Source organism: Larimichthys crocea, chromosome XXII (genome assembly GCF_000972845.2).
Source record: "Larimichthys crocea isolate SSNF chromosome XXII, L_crocea_2.0, whole genome shotgun sequence".
Taxonomy (NCBI): domain Eukaryota; kingdom Metazoa; phylum Chordata; class Actinopteri; family Sciaenidae; genus Larimichthys; species Larimichthys crocea.
The window spans coordinates 14,648,736-14,675,273 of record NC_040032.1 but is presented as its reverse complement, the minus strand read 5'-3'; the positions used below and the strand labels follow the sequence as shown (position 1 = coordinate 14,675,273).

Genomic DNA, 26,538 nt, shown 5'->3' with positions numbered 1-26,538 from the left:
TTTAATCCAGCAAAATAGATGATAGGCTACCTACAGTTATAAACACAGTTATTAACACAGATATAAGAAAGGATGATCAAGACAGTGAATGGTGAAATTCTGCTCTACAGAGGCGCAATAATCTGACACAGGTTCAATATCGAAAAGGTTAATAAAAGTTATTTTGCTTTAGTAAGTGGATGTAACTTTGTTTTATAAAGCTCACTGACAAGCTTTAGGATACAACGTGTCTTAAAGGAACAGTTCGACACTGACTAAAGACTGGAAAACTGGTGGAAACAGCTGTCCGAAGGTAACACCAGCACCTCTAAAACCCCACTATATTGTGTCGGTCCCTCTTGAATGTTTTCGATGGGTTAAGTGCTGGAATACTTCGACCAGCATTTTATAATTTCCTGAAGTCTTATCATGACCACCACCACCGTGACTCCAGGAAGTTAGTGCTTCCAGTAACACCACCAGCATGTCATTTTTTTTAGGTTTTGGGTTAACAGGGTTGTTAGATGTGGACAGAACCTTGTTTCTAGTCTTTATACTAAGCTAAAGTTCTTCTTCAGTCGTCTCATCGCTCGGCAAGAAAACAAATTTCCCAAAATGAACGGAACAAAAAAAATCAAAGCATTCATCAAAGATTTGTTAGTGCTCATAGTTTTATAACAGATATGGTTTATTCAATTCACGGCCCTCGTGGAGAAGAAGATATCTAAGATAAAGTACTAAAACGAAGGATAAATCAGGAGGCAAGATTCACCCAATCGGTGAATGCAGCGTTCCTTCGAGACTTCCTCAAGAATGTTTAGCAATGTTGACTGAGATTGACTGCACGTCATTAGTCAAGAGTAGGTGACTAACTTGAACATGAGAATAGATTGAGGAAGGCTCTCTGAGCAGACAAAACGTTACGTACTCGTGACACATCCTTGCACTCCAGGCTGTTCTGCCCATTAATATTTGAGGATTAAGGGCGGCTTAGCAACGTTAGCTTATGGTTTTGTTCTTTTTTGGTTTGATGATGGCACTTAATGATAACGTACTAGATATTAAAAGGTCTGAATTATGTTAAAGTATTTGGGGAAATTACTGGCTTTAGTATTTGAAGTGAGAATCCCACTGCTGTGCTTTCCTCTCTGTAACATCCAGACACCAGAGCAATGAGGACTGACACTGAAGCTTTTTGCCCGAGGAAGGCACTCTGCCTCAGTTTGACTAATTTTGAGCAAAAGTGGAAGCTTGGACCCGTGTCATGTTTGAGGGCTGTCATTTTAAAAACACACCTTTTGTAAAAAATGTTGTACTTTTTCATGAATGTGTGGAAGATCGTTGGGCATGACTCAGTGTGAAAGCATCTTATGTCTCAAGAGGTGGTCTTGTATCTCTCATGTGAGACTGTATAAATATAGAAAGCAAAAAGAAAACACCTGCATTGTTTAGCGCCCGTGACACACAGTTTCTTTTCCACTGCGGTGGGTTAGGGGGACGTATTTTCTCGTAAGGCTCTTAATCTCTTCCATCTCCGTTGTCCTACAGGATATTGATGTTGTACTCTGACAACTCGGATAATCAGTAATTGTGATCTAAAACAATGAAGGGTGTGTGGAGCGGTGGGAAGACTTTTTCAGGGGTCATGTATTTTTTTTTATTGAAGTAGCAGCAGTTGTCTGACCCCTGGTCCCACTCATATATGCTCATGCCAGGGGTCTTGCTCATTCTGGTGCCTTTGTTTAATGCTGGGAAGAGATCAGCCCGTCAGGTCATGTGTGTCTGAAGCCATAGGTCTGGCCTTTCTGTATGGCTCCTGATTCACCTCTGATTCATAGCACACTGTTGGTTTAAGCTCAGAGTACTGCACTGTCATTTCAAGAGACTTTTTTCTTTTCAAAAAATAGACTTCACTGGTTTGTTTTGCATTAGTTCAGTCCAGCCATGCCAGCATGCAGCAAGACAGCAACTATGAGGAGTGATCGATAGACTCCAGACTTATCCTAACTATTTGAAGCATTTTAATGGAGAAATATCTGTTTTCTTTTATTGTGTGCAAGACTAAGGTAGAACGAGGGAGTACATTTTTAGCTCACGGCATCTTTGATCTGCACCGAAAAAAAGTCTGTTTCTATTTCTGCACGGCTCACCACAGTAAAGCGCCGATTCATTGTTTGATCGAGTCGTAAAGTAAAAAGCGATCATCTACTCAAAGTTCATCGGGTCAAGTCGTTGAGAGCTGTTGTTCTTAAGTGGCGTTGCCAGCCGGATGGATCAGCTGAGAGGACTGTTTCCCGTTCCTCTTACCTATAACACACTTCTCCGTCAAGCATCTCAGAAAATAGTTCTCCTTGTGCGCACAAAGTGCAACGCAGCTCAACATGTGAAAGTATTTAAATATAGTATCCTATACATCTGACCCCAGCAAAGACGCTATTGTAATTGTGTTTAAAAATCCTTGTGGGCAACATACTGAGATGAGTCATCACAGATACTATGTGGTGATGAGGATTTCTGTTCTGGACGGTTGCCCTGTCATTTTGGCATTAAGGTGTGACGCTCCTGTCAAAACATACAATTAGGGACAATTAGCAACACGTTTAATGATAACACTGCAGTGTGTATAGGCTGTATTTGTAGTCCTATTAAACCCAGAGTGTAAATACACAGATTGTTATTGTTGTTTGCAGGTGAGATAAATGATGATTCATGCTTTTCTACTCGCTTCAAAGTTAAATCACAAGAAACATTTCGCAAGATGACACATTTCTGCAGTGGTGCTTTTTTTTTTTTGGCACGTTGACCAACCGCTGTAAGGTAATGAATAAAAATGTATCATCAGGCAGGCACGGCAGCACAAGCTGCGTCATCCTGCTAATAGCTTCATTCGTCATATATTTCCTTGTATCGTAGGCATTAGGGAAAGAGAACAGGCTGTTGTCTGGTTGGTGTTTACGACTCGACGTGAGAAGAAAAGAGTACAGCCAACACGTGCTGAGAAAACCGGAGAACAAACCTGTTCTTGTCACTCTCCTACAGAGCGGTTGCTGAATATGACACACATATTTCTGGTTTCCCCTGGGATGGCTCTTTCTTCCCTCAGATAAGCGAGGCTTGTTCGGGCTCGTCCTGAATTGCATGTGCAGCAGGGGAACTATGAGCCTGTCATATTGTTTCCATCTTAACACTTGGCGGTGTAAATGGGAGCTCAGGCTGTTTGATTTGTTCGTGATTTTTCTCATAAACCCATGAATTAAAGTTCTTAGAACACACTTCTGGTTGGTGTGTATCATTACTAGCCAGTTTTGACAGCTTGAGTTACTACAAGCTTTACACTGTGTGCTCACAATGTAGGGAAGAATCCCGACAAACCAGACTAAATCTCTCCCAGACCTTCGGCTCATCTGCATCGTTTTTTACTCGGCAGCACAGCTGTAGAGCTCGGGTAGAGCTATGGCTGCTTCTCTGGAATGTCAGCTACTTGTTTGCCTCTTTATGGTAGCACATAAACATAAAGTTCAACACCAGTTTTAGAGTATGCTGATTTATTCTTTCTTTTCTGTTTTTATATAATTGTAAATTAAATATATTTGAATTAGGGGCCTTTAAGGGCTGACAGAGAACCTTCACCTTGTGCTTTTATAGATGAAATAAGAAACCCAAGCAGCAACATCCAGTACTGTGAAGGGATGCCAATGGGGAAGTGCCAAAACTGTAGTTCCTTGAACAACCACTTGAGGCTGGCTCCAGAAGTGAGTCAGTCTCCATAAGCGCCCATGTTAAAGTGTCAAAATGACCAAAAACAAAAAGCAGTTTTGGTCTCTGTAGCTAATTTCCCCGTTCATGACAACTGTACTGAGGGTGAATTTTTATAGAACTCACCTATTTAAATTGTATCAAGGTATGATAGTTATGTTATGCAGAATTAATAGTGTCGCCGCTTTGATTGACAGGTAGATGTTGTTACAGGTGACTTGTTTGAGCACCTAGGTGTCATTCAGCCTGTCTTTGGGATTTTTAGATTAGCCGGGAACAGGAGAGGGAAGACTGACAACATGCCGGCAGCAAAGGAAGAAAGATGGACGAAGGTCAAATTTAGATGGGTTTAGTATTGGTTAGAGCTAAAACGATAAGTCGATTAATCAAGGAGTGTGCTGTATTTTTTGAGTTATATGATTAAAGTAGACCAGAGTAAATTGAATATTTTTATATATTTGTCATGGACAAGCAATTTTAAAAAGTCACTTGGGCCTCTCACTATATGACATACTGTGTATATCAGAAGATTAATGATGAAAGCTTTGCTTTTTATACAGTGATAATGGAGCCAAATAATTATAAAGCTGCATGTTCTCCATTCTCCTTGAATGGAAGTATAATTAATTTTACGTTCGAGTCATAATTCTTGATTATTACATGGCTGCTAGTCCTGTTTAACATCTACAGCCTACTGTGGAGCAGTAATGGGAACAATAGGACAATTTCCCTGTCTTCAAATCTAAAATATCCTCAAAGTGAACACAGTTAAAGACTTTATGCCTTTAAATCCTCAAAACTAAAATCCTATTTATGGACTGACTCGTCCCTGTGTTACCTTGGTGATGAATGTGTCGTTGTGGCTTTTCATGCAGGCAGACAGGATGTATCTGTGATCGAGGAGGAGGTGTGGGTTTTAGCAGCATCATCGGCTGTTCAGAAGGTGGATGCAGGAGTTGAAATACCCTGTGTGTGCACGGAAGCCTTGACCGTAGTTCTATATCTGAAGCGTGAAATGCAAGGCCAGGGCTTGCAGTGCAAACGAGCGCTTGAATATCGCTTGGTGCTCTCTTATCTATGTGCATCTAGCTCAGCGTGTACACAGGAACACAAACAAAAAGGTCATGATCTGTTTTCAGAGTTTGTTAGATGTTATATGCGTGCATCCCCTTGACCGTTTACTGTTTGTTAGAGCAGTGTACTGCAGTAAACTGGACCTGATGACTTTAACATAGCAGGATTTCCCTTGGGTTCAGATAACACTCTATCTGTACTATCACCTCATGTAAAATCTGATGTTCCTGTAGTCTGCTGACGTCAGCAGCAGCAGCAGCAGCAGCAATACCTAACTGCTGAAACTGTGATGAGTTATGAAAGTGTTGGTGCCAAAGCAGATGCATGATGAAATATGGATTTATTAGATTCATCGCAACAGATTTAAAGTTGCATATAGTGAGCATTTCTCACCCATTTCTGACATTCAGTGAGTGACTTCATTACAACACAGCTTGCATGATCCTGACAACAGTGTGATCTCAGTGCAAGAGTAGTTTTTTTTAATGGTCCCTTATTTCCCATCAGCCCACTGTTTAAGGGACACTGGCACGCTGCCCTTTGTCCATCCACTCCCACAATCAACAAAGGCGTGGACTTCCTAGGGGTTTGTGATTAGAGACATGGCTATGCTGGGAAGGTTTTCACATTAAAAGGAGTGAGGAGATCTACTGTAGACACAAAGCTGTACCCTCCATCTCCATCCAACAATAGTTCCCCTAAAAGTTCCCATTTCCCATGGGCTGAGCTGAATTAGCCCCTTCCTCACCCACCCACCCTCTCTCGTCCTCATTCAACCCGTCTTATAAACAAGGAATTAGACAAACAAACTGAACCAGCTATCTTCACTTGCTTTGTGTTTCCTTCAGATTGTGGCTCGGAGCTAGGATTTCACAGATGCACAGGAAACGCAAACTCATTCGTGATGTGAAATCCTCTCGGGTTAAAATAAAGGGGTGGCTGAGACTGGTGGTTTTCCTGTCAGTTAAGTGATTCACACAGCAGTGCTCAATGAAACCGTGTGTGTTTCCTCGACGAATATGACATCAATGCATTTATCTCATTGGCACTGATTAGTAAAATAACAGAAATGAAGGTTATTAGCTGCAATGCCAACGTGGTTATTTCAGCTGAAGTAATCACTTATTAATTCAGTAATTCTATAGACATAATATAGATGCAATTTGCAAGCAGAGACAAACAGCTCAGCTCCTTTTTTTTTATTGTTGACATTTAGAAAAACTTCCTCTTAGTCTGAAATAAAAGAAAACACCAGGTCACTTCTGATTGGCCGACTGCTATCGCTGCTATGGAGACCCCAGTATGTGGTGTGTACGTGTGGTAAGGAGGCTGGGCTGTGTGCGTCTTTGTGTTTGTGTGCAGTGCATATGGGCCTACAGAGCCTTGCATTCTTCTCTGACACACTATCAGTGGGTGTGCATGGCCGCACATATCTCTACTCACTACTCCCGAAAGATCTTGCAGCTACTCCCACTTTGACTGGAGGGGGATCAGCACGCAGACACTCGTATTACGCAACACACCAAAACAGTTGAGGTTGATGGTTTCAGTTCTTAAAGACTCCTGCATGTCATCAGGCACTAAAATGTGTTCAATAATACATAAATTAAAAAACACAGTTATTTTGTATATCATTCTCACAACAACAGTAACAACAGTCTTACACTTTCGGCAGACTCTGTATCAGCTCTAGAGGCTGCTGCTGTAAATAAACAGTACACACACCGTAACTGAACCTATTTAACTTGTAAGCCTACATTAACCAGGCTCAGCAAACTAGTTGGCATATAAACATAGATTATTGTTCATCAGCAAAGAGCCGGTGTTAGCTAGATCAACCGCAGTCTTTTGACTTTTCACTTTTTGATTTTCGCACAGTTATGTGTCTTTGTTTGTCGGACATAATTAGAATCAAAACTTTGCTGTGGTGACTATAAATTAACGAGGCTGCAACCTCTGTGGCTGTAAAATGGAGCTAATGCAGAAGCAGCAAAACAACCACTTGAGGCTGAGCTACAAGAGGTGTCAATCTGCAAAACCGCCCAACTTCACAGCAGAAATAAACATGTTTACAGCCTGGTACAAAAATCGATTTGGTCTCTACAGCTAATCTCTACGTTTGTAAAGTTTAAGTTAAAGACTGTAGCTGCTTTGATTGACAGGTGGGTGCCACTTTGTTTGAGCACCCAGGCTTCATTCATCAGCACACCTCACCTCCACCTACAGTCCATGTCTTTGCCCAAACCTGTGGGTGACGTCACAGATACAACATCCATGTTTTATACCGTCTATGAAATCAACCAGCTAATGGTAACTGCTGCCAGATATTTGATTTTCAATGACTTTGACACTGTTGTTGCTCTGGCTAACAGGAGCTAAGTGGTTACTGTAATAGCAGTACTTTTACTTTTACTTAAAAGATAATTGGCAGGTGATTAGCTGAAAGATGAGAGGGTGACACCATGGTCATGCAAAGCATTAGACACACTTTGGCACCACATAATGTTGTGCTTAAAACCAGTGTTATATACTATGATACTAATTAGAATATACAGTATATATGCTGTAATATGACAGTGTATAATACACTATACTATACTATATATATACTCCATATATACTAATAAGTGTATTTATTTTCAAAATTGAGCAAAACTTCACAACCTGGAAAAGATACAGGTCATAATTTCTTAATTTATACATCAACCATGTAGCGTCATGCTTCTGTCTTGAAAGTCAAATCTAAAATTGAATTCCTCTCATTACCCACAGGTGGGAGACGAGTAAACGAATGGTAATGAATTCAATCTGTAGCAGTATTACAGTAAACTTGTCATAGCTTGCTGTTCTACACTGTGGTGAGGAGGGGATCTAAACGGGAAATCTAAATGGTTATCAAGTGTTGTTGAGAAACATTTGGTGCATGGCTAGTTTCCTGTCTTTTTTTTTTTTTTTTGCAGTTTAAGGTTTTTGTCATGTTTTCTATCAATAGTAACATTTTAGGTTGTTGTAGAAGGAAGCTGAATGCAATAGTTAGCGAATTCCAGCGGTCATCATCTGCTGACTCAGACTAGTATTAGGACAGAGAACATGCTCTTTGCAATTTTTCCTTATTCAGCTGTTTCATTTGATTCGAGGGCTAACCACAGCCTGGTCTGATGCTTATTAGGTAATGTGCTCTAAACTAGTTTAAAGGCCAGATAAAATAAATTATAACATAAAGCTCAAAAGGGTCCATTAAGCAGTGCCAAATCAAGCCATGTAGGATTTGGTGGACTAAATGTCCAGCAAACACACTATGATTGCAGTCTTGGTCTTGTTCTGTTCCTCAATGTCGGCCTTGTGTTCTCCCTGCTGGCGTGTGAAGGTCTCATGGTGACAGTGTTACAGTAACAGATGGCAGCCACGTTCAGACCAGAGCAGAAATGTTTTCCAATGTCGTGGATCATCACCTCTACTTTTATCTTTCACAGTGGGAGGTATTGTCCTGACCTGACTTTCTTTTAAACCCGAACACAAGGTTCTCTTTTCTCAGCTCTACAAGACATCAGTTTCTTGCCAGCGTTTGTCACTCCTTTCTGTCTGCGTCCTTCTCAAGAAAGCTATTTTTGGTGTCCGCTACACACCGGGGAATTAATGAAACACTGGCCTTCTTTGAAGTATTAAAACACCTGTATTAACAACAAGAAGACTTTCTCAGTTCTCGGTCCCAGTGTTCATCTGGTGAACATCCTTTGCCTCAATCATCATTTTCACTTCCTCTCAAATAGAAGCAGACAGACAAAATAAACAGAAAAGTTTTACATTGGTTCTCTACCCATACCGCAACATTATAATAGAACAGTTAATAAAAACAGTTAATAATAAGTTTAATCTGTCCAAAGACAGTCATGCTAGGAAAGCTTGCTTACAGATTAACTGACACTGTCTGTGTTAGAGAAAGGAAAGGAAAATGTGTTTGAGTTTCAGGTCACATGAGCTCCCGATGTGGGTGTTGAGTGTCATTGTGGGTGATCCCATGTGGAAACACTAGACACACACAGAGCCTTATACCTAGAGGGAGATTACTTCTTTAGAAAGTTATCGTCCTTCCATTGAGTCCAAGCTGTTAGCTCAGTTCTGAGGAACTCCCTCTAGGACCAGACACTGTTTATTGCTGCACTACTATAATTGCTTTCAAGCCGCAAACTCTTGGCAAGTGAACTGAGACTGATACAACACAGTGCTGCTCTCAGGACTGGATATTAGGCCACAATAATTCTCTCTCTTTGCCAAACACAGCCTTCATTTTCTTGGATATGTGGTTTTTGCTCGGTATGTAGAGGGTTTCATGAATCATCCTACCTTTTCAAGATTATGTGTTTGTTTTGCTCTTAGTGTGACAGCCCCTACACATTCAAAGCAGTCCCCCGTTGGTATGTTCTGTTTCAACTTGTGGTGAGGTGGGTGGTGTCATGTGACCAAGTGACGTTGATGCAAACCCTCCATAGGGCCCAGGAACCAGAGCCTGAAACGTTCTTAAGACGCTCAGTGACGTCAGTGCTAAAATCCATAATTTGATGGTATTTTTCAGCAAAGAAGATGCTTATTTTTTTTATCTGTGAGCACAGCTGTGAAGATGGTAGGAATGTGTGACATATGCCTGATGCAGAGGTGGTTTGTTCTCACAGTATAAACTGAAAGCAGACCTATCTGGATGAATGGAGAGATCTGCTGCTGCTACCTCCACAATGCAGCTTTCACTCTCTGTTTCGCAGTGAGTGTCCCTCTCATGTGTCAGCGAGTGTGTGCGCTGTATCCTGTCCTGATGACACAGTTAACCTGACTCGGGAGGTGTGCCAACTAGACAACCAATCCCTCTGCAGCTCGAGCATTAAGCTCACTCACCTGTCCCACATTTTATCAGGTGTTGTGTTTATAGGGAAGTCCGGTTGGAGCATCACTGTCTTGAATTTCCTTTTTGACTTTGACTCTTCTACTACTGTTGTTGGGATGAAACTCCTCAGATCTTTATGGTATGCTTTATGTTTTTGTGTCAATGTCAGATGCTGTCAGACTACCTTAAAGGTAACAGGTTCTGCCTGTTCAAACATTTGTATGACATAATGCCAATTAGAGCTCACCTAAGCTGGAGGGGACCAAGTGGTAGTCTGGCATGCTGTGGTGGTGGGCACAGCACCTCCATGTGGGCATTTATAACAATGACAGCTTTGCTGTAATGTGTTTTCATTCTGTGTTTCTACAGAATGATATAATGATATTCTTTCATCCTGAAGTGTTTCACCTCAGAGTTCGGGTTATGAGGGTGACCTTGTTCCCCGTGTTAATTTTCATCACTCTGGAGGTGTAGCCCAAGCAACATGTTAGCAGAGCAGCAGCTTCAGAGCTTTGTGCATCTACAAAGGATGTATTCAAGGATTGAATTTAGGTCACCGACTGAAAAACACAGCTGAAACGCCTCCTGTGTCGACATGCTGTTAAAAGCTGTTCAAATTTTACACAGTTCAGTTTTCTTGTTATGAGGATCCCTATTCGGCCTGTGAAGACACTGAAGAGAGAAAATGACCCTGATGATTCCTCAGTGATGTCGTCAAGGTTATCTCAGCTCAGGGTTAAGACCTAAAGTCTTTAACAGGAAACTTACATTTAAAAACGGTGTGTTTCGGGTTTAAAGAAGTGACTATTTAAGATGCTAATGAGTTGCTTTATGGGAAATGTAGGATCCAGAAGCACGGAGCTTGACTCCTAAAAGTCAGGATGTCTCACACTCAAGTGTTTTCATTTTAATCATAACATAACATAACATAACATATAAAGTAGTAAAGTAGTAGTCCATCATCAGTTAGTTTAGAAATTGATAGACTGGTGTAGACTGTATAACTAACAGAAAGACAAACCAAAACAAAAAAGAAGTGAAGAAAGCAGTCTTCAAACTGACTGAAGAGTCTTAAAGTATTTCAGGGAAGATGTCCACACCTTTTGAGACTTACAAACTTTGTAGCGGATCTTTTCAAGGTCTAGACAGGACATAACATCACTCGACCACTGAGCGTGGGTAGGCAGGCCAGCATCCCTCCATCTTAGTAACATCACACGCCTTGCCAGAAGAGAGGCGAAGGACAGTGCAGCATTTGATTGGGGTTAGACGAACGTCATCCTCTCCGGTGGTGCCAAAAAAGGGCCACTAACGGGATGAGTTTACACATTTTATTTGTTGACATTTCCTACCATGACTGGATTTTCCCAGACGTCAGCCGTTACTGGGCTGTTGTAAGATACAGCCTTGTTTGTCTGACACAAATATGTTTTTTCCCTTTCTGTGGCAAGAAATAGCTGAGTCAGTGTCCGTTTACTCCTACAGACTAGCATTGTCTTTGATTAATCACAGGTTTCTGTTGGTTTATTGGTTTTTACACGTAGGCTTGTCTTACAAAATAGTATTTTTCCCCAGTTAAATTCTGTCTTTTCATTCCTCCCCACCAATTCCTCTTCTAGTTTCATAATATTTCTGTCCACTACACACCCTGGACGTCTATACTTGAGCCCCTGAACTTGTGTTGGCATAAACTAAACACTAGAGTGCAGTAGTTCTTTATTTAGACATCAGTACTCTTGACGTACTCCCTCCCTGTCCACATTAAAAACGAGGAGCGTGTTTGTGTGTGTTTGACTCTGTGACCTGATGGTGGCTTTGCAGTTTATAGTCAGGCACTTGCTGAAATCCGGTAGATCGGTAGTCAGTTTATTAAGTGCACACAGACACAAACAAACACAGACACTGTTCAGACCTTATGGGGTAATCTTCTCTTCTCTCTGGGTTTGTTTCAAAGCGCCTGTTTTTTTGTTTTTTTAAAGCAAACAGCATAAATAACTTAAGAAATTTTACAGTGTGTGCACGTTTGAGCGTTTGTGTGTGGAGGGGCAGTCCTCCTTATCTGGTGTCTGTCCAATCACAGCATGATTCTCATGATTTCCACATTGACCTCAATAGATCAAAGTGAATTCAGCTGGCGTGAGATGAATACTCTCTCTCTCTCTCTCTCTCTCTCTCTCTCTCTCTCTCTCTCATTCATACTCACTTTACTCCATCTCTTTGTCTCCTCCTCTGTCTTTCTCCTTGACACAAACAGGCACAGGGTTGTATTTAAGGAAGCTCTATCTTATCATAAATCAGCTCCTGGTTTAATATAGAAACAGCAGACACACACAGATATGTCACAGTGGTCGGCTAGACAGGGCCGTTCCGCATAATTGGATGTTGAAGGAGTTCAGGGGGGAGATCCAGGGCAAATGAGGTGAGATGGGATCTTGCCTGCCAGAGCTCATGCTGTGATGCGTACATACACACGAGCTCTTATGGTTGCGATGAAGTAGTGCAAATGATTAAAGTCAAATAAAGAATATTCTTAATCTAATAACACATACATATGAGTAGATGAAGAATCAAAGAAGCAGTTGTTAGATGAATGACTTCACGCTGATAAAACCTAGAAAAATACGGTGATGATGACAAACAGAAGACTCTTTTGTGCACTTGAGATAAAAACACAACCCACGGGGGCTTATCACATAATTTCACTTAAAAGCAGGCAGACAATGGCAGACAATAACAGACAATCAAAAAGAATTCCCCGGATTGTTTCAGGCATTCCCGTTTAACAAGCAGACATTCATCACAAGTGCACTCCAGGCTTTTTAATAATGCATAGTCATCGCTCGTCCCCGCTGTCGTCTCCCCCGCAACCCTCTAAAACAAAGGCACGCGTCTGAAAAACATATAGCTAGAGACGGTAGTCATCCATCTCCATAGCGTGTGTTCACACAGAATACAATACAAACACCACATTCACAATCCACTGTTAGAGACAAATGCCAATAAAACACATCTTAATAAACTTCCTTTCTTAGTGATGATCAGAATATTGGCAATATTTAAGTCAAGTTGAGTCCATTGTTTTTTCAGCCATACTAGTGTTACGGCTCTATGTTTGTCTGCTGCTTTGGTACACACTGAAATAACTCAACAATTGGTTGCCATGACATTTTGTTCAGGTATTCACACCCCCACCAGCATGAACTCTAATAACTTTGGTCATCTCCTGACTTTTTAATCTCCTGCCATCAGCTAGGTTTTACATTAATGTTAATGTATGAAACTCATCTGAGGTATTTTTTTGTCGTTCTAATGTAGAGAACATTTAAAATAAACATTTACAGGACAGAAATGGAATGTAATATGCAACACTTTGTTTTCACTAGTGTATAATGACTTGAAAATAAGTGGTGTTATGTTTTTGTTACGTTAGAATGAGCCTTTACAACTACAGATGCCACGTTGGGCCGCCACGTCAGCTAAACACCGGCTCTAGATAGGCCCTTTTGGTCTCTCCTTTACACTAGTAAGGGCAGAGTGAAGCGAGGGGGTCGTGAAAAACAACTACGCCTCAAGATGCCGCTAAACTTTACACGCTGCTCCTTTAACTCACATGACTGATCGCTGCACACAGATCTGTTGTAACCCTCCCCACAACAATGCATGAAACAAACAGAAATGTAGTATTTGCATCGTGCTTTCTACTTTTTTTTTCACTGTTTGTTCGTCGTCTTGTTGTGTCTTCATCTTCTGTCGCCACATATTTCTTGTGAACAGACTCCTAATATTTGCATTACTGTAGCAGATGTAAACAAGCTTTTGCTAAATTCTCAATGGTCACATTTATAACATTGAATGTATCTTTCTAGTGATGACTTCATGTCATTGTCTCTATCTTCTCTAATTTCATTTACCCTAAATTATTTGTATGTCTGTGAATTCTGTTCTGCTCCCGTGCTTCATTAGTCCTTTATGAAGCCACTCGTATGGAAATACAGCTGTCTACATCCTGTGTGTGCAGCCCCACTCTCTCTCTCTCTCTCTCACTCTCACGTTAAAAACACTCACAAACCAGAAGCCGTTTTAAAGTGGGCGGGTGGGTGTGGGGGGTCGTATAGGAGCAGGTTGTTTTTAAAAAGGCCAGATCGGAACAGTTTCGGTCCACGCCACCAGTTAATGGCCCAGTGCCGTGCCGATGGGGGCAGAATGGCACCAGACACACATATACACATACTTATGGCCACCCGTCTGTGGATGCTGCTGCTGCCCCTGGGAAATGCAGTGGGGTGGTGACTGGAAAATTAGTGCTATCAACAACCCCCCCTCTCCTCCTCCTCTAAAAAATTATGCTCCAGGCGTGGGGTTGGGGTCGAACTGTTGGAGGAGAGTAAAAAGGGATAGATGTGGGTGGGGTTGGCTGGTGGAGTGCGGTCGGGCAGGGGTATCTGGGTAGAACGGAGAGCATTGAGGGGTGGGAGAGTGGTGGGTGGCAGTTTTATTGGCTGGTGGGCTGCTATAGGGTCTAATATTATATATACACACGCAAACACACACAGACACACACACTCACATTGGCCTGGAGATGACCACCATCTTCCTGAAGACTATGTGACAGGAAATCTATTGAAATTTCAAATTAAGAGCCTGCAGAAACAATCTTTTCTGCTATTGATTGATAGTGGAAGCTTTCCTATTTGATCCGTGATAACTGCCGTGATTATAATGGTGCTTGTGTTCCAGTAAATAATTTCAAGTAGAAGCTGTTTTATTAAATGCATGCAATAAAGCTACGCCTTCAAAAGAAAGCTCATTAGGTCGGCCTGTTAAGCAGTCTCTCAGTTGAAACAGTGAAGTGAATAATCAGATTTCCTGTTGAAGTCAGTGATGCAGAAGACTTCTAACTCAAATGTGACTTTGTGAATCCTAAACATGCCTTTGAGCTTTGTGTAGTACAGTGGGCTACTCACAGCGGGGCGACATGCATGATCAAAGGCAAGTATTGATCTGTATTGTAGTCTAGATTTTTATTTTTTATTTTTTTTATACTGGACTGATGATAATGTATTTTCTTTGTGTATTGTGTTACACCCACATTAGTTACACACACACACACACACACACACACACACACACACACACACATGTGGCTCAAAACATCCACAAGAGGAGCTGATTTTTAGACTCCACCTGACCTGAAGGGGATCCGACACACAATGCACCTTCTTTCCTGAGAATTTGATGAAGGGACATTTAAAATTATAATAGCCTGAAGTCTACACACACACACACACACACACACACACACACACACACACACGTAGAGTGGACTGTTGCTGAATGTTGACCTTTATGGTGAATGAACCATCGTTGATGTTGAGCTTTGTTGTGTCACAAAGAGCCAGACTGCCCCTCCACCCAACACCTGCCAACCAGACAAATACTTCACCTGCTCGTACCTGAACCAACTGCGCACACTGTGTGTTGTGTGTTGTGTGTTGTGTGTGTGCGTGTGTGTGTGTGTGTGTGTGTCAAAGGATTGTACAGACAGTTAGTAATGGCCCTTTTTACCACACAGCTTGACTGCCTATTAATATTTGATAAATGTACGTTTGTGACGCTCCAGGAAGACTAACACGCAGCTCGGTGAGTATGTGTGTGTGTGTGTGTGTGTGTGTTACATGCCATGTGTGTGTTTTCTTTGTTTGGCTGTGCCCCTTGAATGATGAGGCCTCGAGGAGGGGGAGGTGGGCAACTCCAAACCCTAGAAGTCAGGTACACACACACACAGAAATGTTGTCAGAGGTGTGTGTGTGTGTGTGTGTGTGTGTGCTGTTTTTGCCTTCATAATGAGACATTTATATTCATTAATAACCTTGGCATACATTACACATACATTAACACATGCAGATTTACATTAAATGCCTTGACACACAAACACACAGATGCGACCTTTGGCTAGATGAGCTCTGGAGGGTGCTGTGTCGTTAAGTGTGTGTTTATGTGTGTGTCTGTCTGTGTGTGTGTATGTGTGTGTGTTTCCTTCAGCTGGCACATAGGAGCTCTGTAGCCAGACAAAGAGCGGTGCTCGGGGCCCGGTGCTCTGCCTGTGCAGGGTGGAGGAGGAGGCGGCGGCGGCGGAGGAGGAAGGGGGGGGGGAGTTCCTCCTGTCAGCCTTTGTGTCCTAATTGAAGTTTTTCTGCCTCTCAACCCTCCCTGTCTTTCCTCCCCCATGCTGGTTAGAGGAGGACGAAGGAGGGGGGGTAGGGGGCAGTGGACCTGACAGGGGGTTTTGATGGGAGGGTTTCATATCGGGCTTTGTTGCCGCTGGCATGATGCTCGTCTCTAATGTCTCTCCTCTGTAAGCACATGCGTTCGTAAACACATAGTTGGTCCTGATGAAAAGAAAGGGCGCTGTGTGATGCTGCTGTCAGCTGTGTCTCCGGGAAAAGGACGCAACAGGAGAGCTAATGTGCTAAACGAACTAATGCGCCCATTAAAACCTGACAGAGGGTTAACATGAAAATCAATAAAGCAGACTTTGAAATTCAGACTTTGAATTTTGGAGTGTACAGTAACTTAATTTCTCTATGAAGATGCTGGAGGTTTCTCTAAACCTTTTATTGCTTGATTTATTATCTAACGGTACCTTTTATAGAAGGAGAATGACCATTAGGCCTGAGCTTAATTCCAAAAAATTTAAATTTAGTACATTCTGTATTGTGTCAGTCGACATATCCGTACTCAGCTCTGTCCAAACACCTTTCCACGGATGCCCCACACACACACATGCCTATGTCTGGCTGTCTCTTTCATGTTCATCCAATATATGTGTGTGTTTCTGTGTGTGTGTGTGTGTGTGTAGACGAGGGGGGCAGAGCAAGTGGCCACGGGAACAGACGACGGGACGAGCTTAAAACGTGACATCTGAACTAGTCAGTTTCAAACTGAATGAGTGACTCTGTTTCACACACAGCCGCTCATTGTTGTGTGTGTGTGTGTGGCAGTCAGAGCGGCAGTGATCTTGAGCTCATCATGTTGTGCGCTTTCCTACCATCACGCTTCAGAAACCCCCCATCCTCAGGAGAGACGGCAACCAAATCTCTTTTTAAGCCGAGTATGTTTTAGAAATAAAAGATAAACGTGGCCTGTGGTTGCTTACCCATGATGCTTTACAGCGTTTTTTCTGTGTAAGGACAGAACAGGACAAATTTGAGGGGCACTGCCTCATTCCCCTGATATTGAAACTGGTGAATTCAAGTCATTTTTAAAGAATCTGGTTGATGATTTGCTGCTTTTTCTTAATTTGGATAGATTTTAATACTTATACACCTGCATGTACATCTTTTTGTCGCGTTAAAGCTGCCTTTGCCTGTTTATCTTGTTAGTTTTATGTATTACATCACGGTTTTTATCTGCCCGCTTGGCCAGTTATCTCTTGAAAAAGACTAAAGCATTTCTGGTTAGATGAAGTAAAAGCAGTGAGACAAAGATGGAGTATTTACGCTTAAGAACGGTTGTTCAGCTAAAACACAAAAGAGAAAGAGACGGCGAGAGTTTGGGACTCATTCAGTGACATAACTTAAAGAGAGAAGAGCCGAGAGACGGAGAATCTGCCAGTTAACTCACATTTGACACAGTCCTCATTGGTACGCTGTCATTATGCATCACTTCTGAATTCCTGCCTCTGTCAGGAGTGAGACGGAGAGAGAGAGAGGGAGGGAGAGAGAGGGAGGCTGATGAGCCATTCGCGCAGAATCAAAAGAGAGAGAGAGAGAGAGAGAGAGAGAGAGAGAGAGAGAGTGGTGGATGGGAGTGAGCGAGCAAGCCAAAGAGAGAGAGAGGGAGTGCTTCTCCCTTCCCCTAGCAACGGTCGGCGGTGGTCGTCTCCAGCCTGTTGTTTTCTCTCTCTCTCTGTCATACGGACACACACAGCACTCACTCATACTTCGGCTCGCTCGCTCGTTCTTTCGTCCGCCTGTTGGACCCCTGGAGTGTCTTTAGACATTTTTTTTTTACCCAAATGATTCTTTTTGCTTCTGCCTGCGAGATGAATGCTGTTTGTCAGGGATAAGGAAAAGAGAAGATTCAACGCAGAAAAGCAGCGACAAGAGGGGGAAAAAAGGGACGGAAGAAATAAGAAAGAAGGCAGAGTGACTGAGATAGGGAGAGAAAAGGAGGATGGAGCCCCTCAGTGCTCGTGGCCTGCCCCGGCTGTCCTGGATCGACACCCTCTACAGCAGTACGTATCCCTCCGTCCATGTATTTACTCCTCTCCACACATCGCTTCCCATTTATCTTTGCGCTCGTTTTTTTTTTACCTCTAGCTATTTTACCCAGCAGCTCCCTCCTTCTTCATCTCATGGGCTGCCTGTTCGTGTTACAGCCAGAGCTACATGAGAACACTTTCTATTTTCTCTGGACTTCTAATTAGCGTGCATCACTGTGGCTGTCCATAACAACACTGTCAAGCCTCCCCCCTCCAGCTCCTGCTTTTGCATCCTTTTACCCCCGTAGTGGTAACAACTCGTGTCTGCTGTTGTCTTGTCGTCTTTTTGTCTTGTCGGGCTCTGCAGGCAGGGGGAAAGCCTGGATAAATCTAGTGTGGGAGAGAGTGTGAGTCATGCTTACAACCTGGAGGTAGAACTTTATGTTCCAACCTATCGAGGACACAAGCTGTTTGATGCTGAATTTTTAATCTGTGCTTTTATTGTGGTCGTCATGCTGTGCTGGAGTCTGACGTGTCGCTGGGTCACTTTGGCACTGTTTTCAGATCAGGTGTTACAGTGAGATATTATCTGATGAAATTAGCCAGACCTTGATTTTTTTTTCTTTTCAACTGTATTTAAATACAACTTCTTCTATGGGATATTTTAATGAGGATGATTTAAATAGAGCACAATATGAACAATGTTTTTTTCATGCTTTAATACAGATCATTCAGTGTATTCCACTTTGCAATTATACACATCCTATGAGGCGCAGCTGTGTCCCTGTTGTTGTGTGATGATGGTGTATTGGGACTTTTGGCCACATGACATAGTCTTTTGGGATTTGCTCTGCTGTGTCACCATTGTTACCGTGCTTTAATCAGCAGAGAGGAAGTCAATAGGAGAGGAAAAGGAGAGATGAGGCGGTGGAAACGGAAAGAAAGAAACCAAAAGTACAAGCATGTTGTCAGAAGTTTGTTTGGGGGGAAGCTGGGGGTTCGTCAGAGGAAAGACACACTGTAGGCAGCTGCACAGGAGTAATCAGTCCTCAGCCCGTTCATTCGATTCAACTGAAATATTAACACATGCACGATTTTATTCATTATGTTTGTAGCTAAGCACTTCATCATCTTTTTGCTGAATGTGGTGTGAAAATGAATAATTGCTAGAGAGATGTGTGTGGTTTTGTTGTGACAGTTGAGCTACACATATTTAGTATGATGGTGGTTTGCTGTTTCACGTTTACAAAGAGTTTAAAGGAATAGTTTCACTAGTTGGGGAATATGCTATGTATATGCCTTCTTGCCAAGAGCTAGCTTTAAATGACAGGTAGGTGCCGTCACAGATGGCTTGTTTCAGTAACCAGGTGTCATATAGCCCGCCTCAGATCCACCCACACTCCACGTCTTTTGCCCATTTTTGGATTGGATTGATTTTTGGTCAGTGGAGCCAAACCCACTACACAAAGCTTCACAACAGCTCTTCAGGAACCTGTGGGTACCTGTGGTACGGTACAGTCCTATTTAGATAACCCTGTAATAGCTCATACAACCGATAGTGATCAGCACGCAGTAATGGTAACGGTCGAGATACAGTAGGGTTATGTGGAGCGTAACTGTCTCCTTCCAATCTTTATGCTCAGCATGTTTAGTGTAGAGGCATGAAAGTGGTATCTATCTTATCAACTGTCATCTAGCTGTAAGAAAATGAATTGCTGTTTGTCTGCTGGTGTAGCAGTGTGCATCAAAACCATTTTCCTCTGGGGTGATTGCATCTCAGCACTGAATTCTCAGTACATGCATTAATCCACTTTTCAAAATTGGATCAGGTCAGTGTAAATGAATGATAATGAATTTTGATCAGCAGGGACTGTATACTTAATCTGTGTACTATTTTAACGTTGCTATTTTGGTTCTGGCGTTGCTGTGACCAGAAAAAGAAAAGATCACAACTTAACACCTAATGTGCTTCAACACATTTGAAATTCTGAGAGAGGCTGGATGTGTACAATGGGAGATTAACATTACAAAAGGCTCGATGCAGGCTTTACTGTGAGCTCCTCTGAGGGAAAAGGGCACCTGTCATTTCATCATCCTCTGCTTTCCCTTCACCCTTTATCTTATACTTTAAGTGCCTGTGTGTGTGTGTGTGTGTGTTGTATAAGTAAATTGGTGTGTCAAGGGCTGCTGAACTGACCCTCTTTCTCCGCTCAGAGGAATAAAAGTACACCGCCACTTTTGTGTTCGAGGACTACTGTTAAGCACACACTTTCAGAACCACTACACTGACCCTGAAACAGCCCATTCACCATTTCACAGACTCTAACTGTGGATGATGACTCATACCTGGTTGTTAATGGTGCGTGTGGTCCCAGTTCCTCCCTTCCTATGCTATAGTGGAGTGCAACGTAGTGGATTACCAAACATGAGGCTGTAATTGCATCCTTTCTCTTCAGCCACTGAAACTGTGTTAATGGCTCAATGTTAAGTGGTGACCACACAACCGTAACACCCCGTGTAAAGTGGGAGAGGCATTGTTCCCCCAAAGGATTTCTGTTCGGGTCCACTATCAGCAAATTAAAGCAACGTTTCCTTTAACTTTTCTATCCCGCTGCATCCTCTCATCATCTTTGTTCGGTTTTAAAGGTCCCAAAACGCACATGTAGGCAAAAGATATCAGCTGCACATGCTTAAGCTAAAGGTGCAGAGTGGTATGTACTCACATCAGTACGCAAAACACACTCCTGAACAGAATCACTGGCCCAGACCTCTCATCAGTCATCCTCTGCCCCATTTGTCCAGTCAGCAGCGTAAGTGGTAGACTCCCAGGCGGCTATTAGTGTTTTTCTGTGTGTGTGTGTGTGTGTGTGTGCGCATGTCAGTTACAAATACTTCAACACAACCCTCTCATTTTCCTTCTCATGCACCTCTTTTGCCTTTCGTCTTGTCTAGGTAATTTTTTGAGTGTGTGTTTCACGCATGTACGCGGCAATCAGTTTTATTATATTCTGTAGCAGGATAAAAGGTTTTTTTCTTTTTTTTTAGTCATGATCTGATTTTAGAAGCACTTTGATGGTGCCAGTTCTCTAACCAGTTCATTGGTTAGTCTTGTATCATATTTCTTTGTTGCTTCAGTGCTTTGACATAAAAAAAAAAAGAAGAAAATCTGGATTTGGATATAGATTTATGGCTATATTGTGCTGGAATGTTGGGTCAGTACTTTTAGAATATCAAATATTCTGAAAAATGCCCTTATTCAAGGACATTTTTCCCTCTAACCCATCATTTTTGTGTATAAACTGCAGTGCTGTTGCCATCTCTCCAGCGGCAGACTGACTCTGACTTTTTACTCTTGCAGCCTGTGCTGTAACCTTCAGAGAATCAGCCGAACTCCTCTCTCCGGCTTCGGTGCCACGTGATGCTTAACATCAAAAGAGGGCTAGATTATGTAAGAGCCAGAATCTGGGCATTTTTGGCATGGCATGACGTGCACATGCACACACGTATGTCAAAATGATTTTCCTCCTAATCCGAGTCGCAGCGAGGAAGATTTGAATATGTGTGCGGCTCTGAGGGAGCATTAAAAATAAATCTGTACATCCTGTCAGTGTATTGGGGAGTACTTGAGTTCAGCCCAGGAAGCTGTGTTAAAATACAGCTGAGCGAGTCAGTGCGGGGCAGTTAACAAGTTGTAAAGGGTTCAGAAATGCTGTATAATCCCTGCTTTCTGTTGTCAGTGTTTGCAGATAGTGACATGGAACAATATGTTTCTGGTCAGGAGTAATCAAGTTAGTGTAATCTAATCATAAACTGTAGAAAAACACGATTGTGTGTTGACTCACAGGTCAAATTTAAAAGCCAAATTTTGAGCAGCGGCGTTGGAGTTTTAGAGTTGATGTGGGACTTTGATAGAGCCAGTGCATAAACATCTCATGAAGCAATCACTCATCCATGGCTGTTACTATTGAAGTCGAGAGTTTCAACAGTTAGAAGTTATTTGAATGTGACAGTTTAGGACTTATTAATGAAACTCATTAATAAAGAGATTATGTGACATGGATGCTAACAGTTTTTAGGTCACACCTCCACGTTTAGACGCGCTGGGATGGGTTTCCCCGAGCTGTCAAACCTTTGGTCTGCTTCTCTCTGCAGCTGTGATGAATGGAGCTGGCTAGCTGCTCCTGGCTGACTTCAATCCAGTCCCAGTTCTGTCTTTAAGTGTTTAATGTTAGTAGTTAGTTGGCCGTCACATGGCCTGCTTCAGCAAACAGGACCACAGCGAAGTGATTCTGGACAGCTTCCCAGCAGAGCGTCGTAGGGGAGTTTAATACAACTGGGGGTGTCTCATTTATCACGGCCTACAAAATCTATTTTGACCAAACCGCCCACCTCGGCCCCTCAACGTCTCACTCGGTTTGAGTAGCCGGCAGTGCTGCGAGAAATGAGTCCAGATCAATGGGACGAGAAATTGTTTCCGAACATGTCATTTGTGGCTTGACCACAGAGAGGAACACAAGTGATGAGGTCCACTTAAAAACCTCTGGTTCTCTGTGAAGATGCCATATTTTTATGGCTGCTAACAGGTCAGAATGTTGGAAGATTTATTGTACTTTAAGATTAAAAAAGTATTGAAATATTGGAAGAAAGAAGGAGTCACTAGTGCGGCGACATTGATGAGAGGTCTTGCTCGCATGCGGTCATTTGTGTTTGATGGAAAATGACACAGGAGCGTACCATTATCGGGAAACAAACCCAGGATCTTTACGGTTGGATTGTAAATGCTTCATCATATCATCGTTAATCAATGAATTGCTGTTGGCACTAATGCTGCTGCCGCATTATAGTCCCTATAGAACAATAACTATGTCTGTCCCATAAATGTGCAGATGGAGTTTTGCTTTTCAGGAATGAAACGGTGTGTTGTGTAATCTGATCTGTGCCGTACGTCAAGTCTTGAATCATTGTCTTGCCCCCCTCCCCTTACAAACTCTTCCATTATCCTGATCAATAGATGAAGCTGTTCCTTCCTTTCACTGTTCGCTGTAGCTATAGAAACAGACATTCAAATCTGCGCTCTCACACACACACACATTGAGCAAGAGAAAGCATCTGAGTCAGCCTAAAGCATTGTTGTTATGTAATACTGTCATCTCCACTGCCTCTTCCATGGCATCTCTTCTCTGCTTTGTGTTCAAGCATCTTCCTCCCAACGGGCCCCGGTAAGAGGTTCATGCTTATGTAATCGGCTTCATGGCCGTTTCTCCAAAACAGGCAGGAAACAGTGACAGAGAGAGAGAGAGAGATGCTGAAAGTGCTCATGGTAAAGGAAGCAATTTAGACGATGCTCTTCTCTGAAATCTCACCTTAATGAACCGATAGCATATAAAGATCCACATCACGTTACTTTAAAACACACCTGTTACATATTGTGGCTGCTATAGAGGACAGGATCCCATTATCACTAAGCTTAAAGGTCCAGTATGTGAGATTTAGGAGACTGTTGGAATGGAATATCATATGCAACTATGGCACACTGTTTTTATTAGTGTACAATCACTTGAAATTAAGATCTAGCCTGATCCTGTCTACAGACGCCGCGGGTCCTCTTCCACGTAGTCTGCCATGTTTCTGCAGTAGCTCTGGGCGGCTCTACATGGGGCATTTTGTGTTCTTCATGGCCATCGTAGTTTCTCCTTCATGCTAGGAAAAAGAGGGTAAAGCAAGGGGGTTGCAATAAGCAACTACACCCATAGATGACACTAAACTCTACACACAGCAAAGAACGGACAAACTAAACGGTTTTTAACATTTTTGGGGACAGGTAGTTTTTCCTACATGAGAGAGGGTGAAACGAGGGGCTTGCAATCCACAACTCTTGTGCTAGATGGCACTAAATCCCACACACTGGTCCTTTAAACTGTGTAGTTTTACATTATTTGCATAGGTAAATTAAAGTGTCTGATGTTGTCATTTTGCCAAAGTTCCATCAAAATGTTGGTGTACAGCATACAGATTTGTGTGGATGAAGGCTAGAACTGTATCATTTACTCAAAGATTATAAACTCTTCCATTAAACACTCTCCATTATGGATCATGATTGTCTTTAATGCAACTACATCTGGGGTTCTAGCTGAAGATTTCAATATTTCCAACATGTCTTTGCTCTACAGAGAAAAGATTAAGCCATAAGTCATATACAGTTGTACACATTCACAGTGTAGTGAAAAGGCAGCCTCGTTAAATCGTGGATATGGTGAATTTTACATCGTTCCAAGTGAGTGAGTCCAGCTGAGAAGAGGGAAGGAGAGAGATTTGGCAGCAAGTCGTAACCTTAATGTAGCTGCTTGTTCACCCACATCCCTGTTGGGGGTTATACTCCTCTGTGCCACGGACGCCTGGGTTCATTCAATGACAACTTTGTGAATAATAGATGAAGCTTTTGGCTCAGCTGAGTGTGTTGTTGTGGCATTTTCAAACACGCTAGAGCAAAGACCTCGTGTATTACCGGGGCTGAAATTTCAAATTCAGATTTTCTGAAAGACTATTTTCTATAAATTAAAGGCTACAGCAGTTTAGAGTTAGGGTTATAGAAATAATGAACTGCTAATGAGATAAAGAATAATACAGATGCTGCGATAAAAGATGTCTTGAAGAGTCTTGATCCGTTGCTCGACTGGACATTTGGTTTAGTCTTGATTGATTGCAAACTGCAATTGCATGCGGTTGTTGATCAGCGAACTGCAGATCTGTGTCAGATGTCCATCATGGTGGTCAGGGAAGAAGTGGATGAAGAAGTACTCTGTGGCCTCCAGCTTCATGTTAGAGTCTCCTAGGAGCTCCATCATGTGGTTGTGACCCAGGATGAGGTGGTTAAAGCCCACAGTCCTCAAGGTGAACACTCTGGACGGATACACAAGAAAAACAACCGAGCCAGTTGATACTCTAGCTTGATTAGAACACTCTCCAATGTGTTGGTCCACTTCATCATTTTCAAATATTATACAGAGTTTCTTGAAGAAACCATCTTTTGACTGAACATGCATGTTACAGACAAGCACAATAAACAGTACAGACTCCCACGCGCTCTTAGACTCAACACCTAATAGCTGCTGCTGCTAAAATTATCCGGCAGCAGTCCTCATTTACCCGGCAGGTAAGATTTCCATTGTTGATAATGGAGCATTTTTAAAATGTGATCTAGATATTTAAAAGAATATTTCAGCACATGACAAGGGTTAACTTGTGTTTCCTAAACTGCTGGCTGTGTTTTATCACTTGCATTCTTCTGCGTGTGCTCCTGTAATAATAATTTTTGTTAGCCTGTCTGACCCCAGATCAACTGCGCAGTCAGTGTCTTGCAAAGAAATGGAGGAATTATGCAAACGTACTCGCGTAGGTGCTCTTTGTGCTTATCGCAGGAATCAGTGGTTTAAGCTGAGCTGAGTAATCTAGTTATAACGGCTCAAATAGCAGCATTAGCTAGATTATCCCTTCAGTGCCAAATCTCTTGCCACCTTCACGTGGGTGAAGCTCTGAAAAATCCTTTGTGGTGCTTGATGTTAGAGGGTGTGTCATGTGTCTGAGTGTGTTTGTGTTCTGCGAGTCTGTGGGGATCTTCGCCGTGTCCTGAGGGGCAAGAGCTGTGTGTGTGTGTGTGTGTGCATGAGTGTTACTATGGACAGCAGTCATCCTGTAGGGCTATGGTAACCACCAACCCCTTTCTTCTTTCGCCACCCCATGCCCCTTCCTCCTGAGCCAATCGGCAGAGAGTAACACCACCGACCCGGCCAATGGTACGGCTGGCATGTTTACATGTTCCCGGAAGGCAGGGCCCGTGATTAAGCATTCAGGGTAGTCGAGCGAAAGAGAGGAGAGGAAAGAAAAAAAAGAGGGGGAGACAGGAAAGTGAGATGAGGCCATTATGAGTTGAAAGGGCTGATGGATGCACTCCAGCAACGACCAGCCACCCAGACGGACTCAGGTGAACGAACACATATAGGTCATATATCACCTCAGGTTTTTCTTTTAAATGGCCTCATACCACATTCTTAAATCATGGATATAAATCTGTGTATGTTGTTTACAGCCTTGAAGCTGTCAACCAAGATACTGTACAGGTAGTCCTCTCTCCAATTTTCTGTGTGTGTGTGTTTACAATCATGTTAGTTTGTGTGTGTGTGTCATTAAAGATTAATAACCCCAGTGAGAGTTGGCCTTCTGGTCTTAGTAGGTCATCTTTTCTGCCAGGGTCAAAAGAGGATCCTGGTTTTTGGCATTTTAGAGAGTGAGAAAACAGAACAAATAGAAACATGTAGGTGGAAGGGTCTATACATTTTTTGAGAGATGTTTTATAGCAGGCGAAGAGACTACAGTGGTGGGATAGTGTGGGGAAAATAGGGTATATTTTCAGGGGAGCTTGTAAGCTACAATATAATGCATTGTTTGATAGCTAGAAGTAGCAGAGAGATGCTTTTTTTCCGTCCTTTTTGTAGGGATACTTGATTAAAGTTTAGTTATTCATGCCTGCCCAAAGAGGATGCTGGCAAACAGACTACGACTGCCATGGTGAGACCACTCTTTTAAATCACCTCTCTTCACTGTTTTTTCTCCACTTAACTGTGACCTTTTGTAGAAACTCCGAATCAATGGA

General features: G+C 42.4%; 1 protein-coding gene across 2 annotated transcripts in view; it reads left to right on the top strand.

Moving 5' to 3' along the window:
* The window catches only part of abr (ABR activator of RhoGEF and GTPase), a 117,138-nt gene that overhangs the window by 2,173 nt on the left and 88,427 nt on the right, over positions 1-26,538 (top strand). Inside the window, exon 1 of one of the 2 annotated variants that reach the window (XM_019274948.2) lies at positions 17,547-17,921. The exons of the other annotated variant lie outside the window; for it this stretch is intronic. Coding sequence (XP_019130493.1) covers positions 17,861-17,921 — 61 coding nt within the window. The 5' untranslated portion in view covers positions 17,547-17,860. Of the gene's footprint in view, positions 1-17,546; positions 17,922-26,538 lie in introns of those variants that run through there. 2 annotated transcript variants of the gene reach the window in all.